The sequence below is a fragment of the Bos indicus genome, chromosome 27 (genome assembly GCF_029378745.1).
Source record: "Bos indicus isolate NIAB-ARS_2022 breed Sahiwal x Tharparkar chromosome 27, NIAB-ARS_B.indTharparkar_mat_pri_1.0, whole genome shotgun sequence".
Lineage (NCBI taxonomy): Eukaryota > Metazoa > Chordata > Mammalia > Artiodactyla > Bovidae > Bos > Bos indicus.
The window spans coordinates 8643900-8649899 of NC_091786.1; the positions used below are offsets into that span (position 1 = coordinate 8643900).

The window sequence follows — 6000 nt, forward strand, 5'->3', positions numbered from 1 at the left end:
TGAGTCCTTTAACCTCTGTTTGTTTGTTGTGATCCTTGAAATGCTGCTGCTAAGTCGCTTCACTCGTGTCCGACTGTGCAACCCCATAGACGGCAGCCTACCAGGCTCCCCCGTCCCTGGGATTCTCCAGGCAAGAACACTGGAGTGGGTTGCCATTTCCTTCTCCAAGGCGTGCAAGTGAAAAGTGAAAGTGAAGTTGCTCAGTCGTGTCCAACTCTTAGCGACCCCATGGACTGCAGCCCACCAGGCTCCTCCATCCATGGGATTTTCCAGGCAAGAGTACTGGAGTCGGGTGCCATTGCCTTCTCTGCCTTGAAATACTACTGAACTACAAAATATACATTCAGTGAGGCTGATTAATTTAAAAAAATTAGATAATATTTTTATTATAATCACCTGATCTGTATAATAAGTTAAATCTTGATAAATTGGTCATTGAAAAAAATACCCACTTTAAAATTAAAACCTGTGCTTGGTAATGTCCTCCTTCTTGATAATAGTTTTTCTCTGATCTGTTTAATATTATTTGAACAATGCTTATTGAACATGTTCAGTGTTTATTATTAAGTATTTATTGAGAACCTACTGTGCATTATAAGCATTACACTTGATTTAATGACTTTTACCTCAGCAAACTACAATGAGCAGAGCTAAAGACAGCCCACCCCCAGTTTTAATAAGTAAAGTTTTATGGAGACAATCCCGTTTCTGGTTGGTTTACATATTCTCTCTGGCTACTTTTCATGATAAAACAGCAGACTTGAATATTTTGCAACAGAAACCAAAAAACCCATGAGCCTAAAAGTATGTCCCTTCTGAAAAAATTCACCAACCCTGATCTATTATATTGACCATTTATGCCGTGCTTAGGCGTAGAGTTGTGTCCGACTCTTTGCGACCACAAGGACTGTAGCTCTCCAGGTTCCTCTGTCCTTGGGGATTCTCAAGGTAAGAATAATGGAGTGGGTTGCCATGCCCTCCTCCACTGACCATTTGTAATCCAATATTAATATTTAAGATAACAGTCCTAGTTATCAAAACAAGTTAAACTATTCCATATGCTGTTTACCCAAGAAAACGCTTTGCTACATTATTGAGACTTTTTAAAGTAATGATTCATGGAAAGAAAGAGGAACCAGAATGTCCTCAGTTAATGGAAACGTTTAATTGTCTCAATAAACTGAAATATCTTCAATTAATCAGAACATTTAATTATTCTGGGTAATGTTTGTTATCATGAAATGAAGATTTGTCATGTGTCTTTGGAGCCTGTGTGTTCTTGGTCGCAGTAACTCGGTACTCTGACATGTAGTGTGTGTATATTCAGTCTCTGGGGTTCTGATTCTACAAGCCATCTGGAGTAGAGGCCGATGATTCTGAGGAGCTGCCTAGTAATCCTGATGCTTCTGGTCAATGGACCACACTCAGAGGGCCGGGATAAGATAGCATATGGTGTTTTTTAATTTATCTTTGTACTAAGGAAGAAAGGGAATGGAAGACAGAAATGAGGAACTTACAGGAGACACTGGAGTCTTTCCTTCCTACCTTGATCCTATCTTCCACCATGCTCCTCTCCAAAATAGCTTTAAGAAAGGGAATCTAAACCTCTCCCTGGATTTGTGAAGCTGGAGATTTCTAGGTTGAAGCAAATAGGTTCAAAAATGCTTGATTGTTAACCCCAGCCTTCCAAATAATAAAATTACGTTTGCATGTGTGTACTTTTTTAAAGAAAGCATCAGTTTATTTCCTTCTGTTAAGATTTTTAACTTTATTTTCTCCTCCTCTAAATTTTTTGTGAGCATTGTTTATTGCCCTCTTGCTTTGATTTACTCAACGTCTCTACCACTATCCAAATGTTTAGCTTCTCTTGGAGTTAACATTTTAATATTTACTCTTTGGGAGGCACTGATGAAACCAAAGGAGGTGGAAAAGAGAAGTCTTTTGCCCTCGCCTTCTTTATTTCTGGTTAGTGTTCCCTGTGATTCTAAATGATAAGCCACCATCCCCCACACTGAAAGTGCTACCAACAAAATACCTGCTGGAGGAATATTTCATAATAACAGTTTCTTCACAATGCCCACAGCTGCTTTCATCTCATAGATGCCGCTGCACAAACAGCTTCAGAAACTACCCTCAGGATGTTTGAGTCCATTTAAAGCAATATAGTTAAATGTCTTTTATAAACAAGTGTAGACCAACTTCATCACAAATTAAAGATCCCTTGTATGTCAATTATATCTCACTTGAAACTGGAAAAAATATCTCACACTCTGAACATTTTGATTAGATATGATGCCTTGAGATATTATAGGAACGAGTATGTGAAGCATATAGTTTAGGATTTATAAGTATTTTTTAAAAAATCACCTGAGAATGGTATTTTGTTCAGAAATTAACTAAAGGAAGAACTATATCATTTAAAAATTAAAAATTGGGCTATTAGGGAAAGGGCTTCTGGTTTTAATAAGGGCTCTTTTTCTCTTCAATTGGTTTATTAAAAAGACTGTTATACAGGCATTATTAAAAATATGCAAAGTATAAAAATTAAATCATGAAGCTCCTTTTTGAAGAGAAAATTCCACATACAGTGGAAGGCCAGCTTCTGACCTTTATACACTGTATGCTGGGATAACCTCCAGCTGCTCGTGATCTAATCATGGGGAAGAATAAAGCTTCCTTGCTAGCTTTACAGAATACACGTTTCTGCTCTGGCAGCAGCCTGCTGAAATATGATTGCAACTATTATGTAGCCTTGATCAAAGCAAAGCATAGAAAATTATCTTTAGAGTGGGCAGTAGAAAGAGTGATCTCTTTGGCCTTGTCAGAGCCATTGATGACAGTCTGCTACCCATGAGAAAATAATTAGAGAAAATTGTGACTCTTGCTCGTTTGTAGGTCAGGGGGCTATTGGACTTGAGAATATTTTAGGGGAAATAAAAGTGGCCACCCAGTCATGTTGGGTAAGAAAATAAACAAATGTCACAAATGAAAACTAAGAAGATTGGATGTGCAAGTCAGCTGTTGTTATTCTTGAGAAATGTGAATTATATGTCTAATTTAAATTAAATTTGCATAAATAGGTACCTTTGGAAGTAAATTAGAATTACCTGGGAAAACCAAGAATTAGAATGACGTAAGAGTCAGACACAACTGAGTGACTTCCCTTTCACTTTTTACTTTCATGCATTGGAGAAGGAAATGGCAACCCACTCCAGTGTTCTTGCCTGGAGAATCCCAGGGATGGGGAAGCCTGATGGGCTGCCGTCTATGGGGTCGCACAGAGTCGGACGTGACTGAAGCGACTTAGCAGCGGCAGCAGCAGGAGTGTATGTAATTAAGTGAAGTTGACCACGGTCCCTTTTTGGCACCATTTCTCTGTACAGGCGGGATTCTAATGTGGAGGTGAGGTGGTGTGAATGATCCCTTTTAGCCCTGTCGTGCTGCAGTTATTTTTTAACTTGTCATTACAGTGAACTTCAAAGCAGTATGACAGATGGTCCTTGCTTGTTAAATGCCGGCAGTCCCCGCTGCAGTAAACACGGCCGCCCCTGCGCTCTCCGAGTGGTGAGGAAGAGTGGAGAAAACAAGGGCAGGCACTTCTATGCTTGTCCTCTAGCAAGAGAAGCACAATGTGGATTTTTTGAAGTACGTGTATGATTCATCAAGCTCAATGATTGTGTCACTGAATACTTAGGCCACTAATATGTAGCAAATATCTGTCCATTTATGGTTTTATCTTTAAATATAAAAGCTATACTGGTGTTAAAATTCAAAGGTGTTCATCCCAAAAGGAAAAATTAATTCAATGACAGCTATTCCATTATTAGAGTATATTTGTAACCACCAGTACAGGAAGAAGTATCCCTTGGTTTACAGAGAGAAAAGTAATGGAGTCGCCAGGGACTGATAATCCAAGATAGGTATTTGCTTTTCCTGACTGCAGAGTGACATCCAGACCTTTGGTTTATGCATTGAGTAGAGGTACCTGGGAAACAAATTTACACGCCCTGGGTTTACAATAAGCTTGGCGACTCCTACTACACAGGCTTAGCCAAAAAAAGTGATGACACAGTAACAGTTTAGATGTAGGTGGTTCCCCAGCCTTTCAGTCTATGAGTTTGTCCCTCCGAATGACTATGAGACAGAAGCCAGGAACCTGGGTCCCTTAGGTCAGTCTTGCTTCCTTCCTCATTGTGAGCCTCATGCTGCTGACTGTCATCTTAAGGTTTAAAGATACGTATTCTCCCCAACTGCTTTATCTGATGAAAAACTGGAGAAAGAAAAGACGAATCTGTTTCAGTGCTGGAGCAGAAGTTTGCTGGTTGGGCTTACTGAGAGAGGAGTTATCTGTCTTCAGTGTGGTGCCTTCCTAAGGAATTCCCCAGGGAAGATGTGATCATGATTTCAGAGCCTAGCTCCTGCCGGAGATGTGACTCCATCCTACTCAATGTACACATCTCCCCTAGAAGCTTGTATAGACTTACTGGAGAAAATATTAACAATATTCATCACAGTCTTCTTGGTAACTCTCTTGAGGCCAAAATTAATAACGATAAGAATAATACAGTGGAATCTGGTAGTAATTAGTCTGGGTAATTCTGTATTGGATTCTTTTCCTAAGAGAGTAAGAAAGTTTAGTATTAAAGTCATAATAAATCTTTGATCTTAATAGCTTGAACTGAAACAGATCTATAGCAGGAACATTGCTGATTTGCTTTACAGTGAGATTTTCAAAAAAGTGAAGGAACTTCTGTAAGTAAGCCTTTGGAAGAAGGAGACTTGGAATTATGAGAATTTCTCGTGTGGTTCAGGCAAATTTGTTAGAGAAGCTACTTATAGGATATAAAGCTTTTAAAGGGCAATAACTGATGACTTACATGTATCTTACAATGTCAGATTAGTAGGAAAAGGAGTGGAAACAACAAAGTACTAATCAAGTACATCTCATCAGTCTACCTGCATCTAAACTTTACAATCTGTTTCTCTCTAGTGGGCGGATTTGTCCTTCCCATTCTGCATCCATGGCAAACGCTCCATCATGAGAACAGTGTTGAAGATTGGACCAAATAATGGAAAGAATTTTTTTGTATGCCCTCTTGGGAAGGAAAAACAGTGCAATTTTTTCCAGTGGGCACAAAATGGGCCAGGAATAAACATTATTCCAGGTTGCTAATTTTCTAGTATTTGAGAGCTATTCATTTAAGTGTGTCATCTTTCCATTCAAAAGCTGTGTATATTTCTTTTTTTGCTTGATGAATGCTATATGTTTCATCAAATATACAATATATTCCATTTATAATGTATGTTTAACCTATTTAGTTATGACAATAAAGTATTTTTAATATGCTCTTGGTCTGTTTTAACTTCTTTAGGGAAGCAGTAATTTTTTTTTTTTTTTCTTTCAGGAGAGGAGTGTGCAGTTCAATAAAATAATGTGGTATTCTGTCTGTGATGAATAATTTCTCATGTATCACCACTATTCATAATATATGATTAAAGGAACTTCTTGTTTTCCTAAGTGAAATGTAAGAAATGGGATCTTCTTTATAGAAAATATTTTCTTTCTTTTTATTCTATTCAACAAACATCAAGTTCCTCAAGATGCTAAAGACATGCCGAACACATGTATAACTTCAAACACATTTTCGTGAAAAGCTATGGGGATTCAGAATATAAAAGTAACATTTAAGAAAAGAAGTCATCTGTATATCTTTAAAAGAGAAGTTGGTTTAAACTTTTCTGCTCGTGATTTAATACCTGTTAATTGCTTAAGTTCATTTCAAAAGCTTAATGTGCTATTATTTTTTTAATTTCTAGTTTTAACTCCCCTCTTTTTAAAATATTTAGTCTAGGTATAATTACTTCCCAAAAGAAAAGAAAAATATTAATCTCAATGCATTTCTGCATGTTTATGGAAAATTCCATTCAGAGCTGGTTCAATCTATTTTAAAGGATAGCGTGGAAGATGGCTGGAACCTCACGCCCCTTCTAAAACCAAAT

At 37.7% G+C, this 6000-nt stretch overlaps 1 protein-coding gene across 1 annotated transcript in view; it reads left to right on the forward strand.

The window, feature by feature from the left end:
• NEIL3 (nei like DNA glycosylase 3) overlaps positions 1–5347 on the forward strand; it is a 46248-nt gene extending 40901 nt beyond the window's left edge. The window contains exons 9-10 of the mRNA XM_019953634.2: positions 3471–3645; positions 4991–5347. Coding sequence (XP_019809193.2) covers positions 3471–3645; positions 4991–5173 — 358 coding nt within the window. The 3' untranslated portion in view covers positions 5174–5347. The remainder of the gene's footprint in view (positions 1–3470; positions 3646–4990) is intronic.
• Positions 5348–6000: the final 653 nt, after the last annotated feature.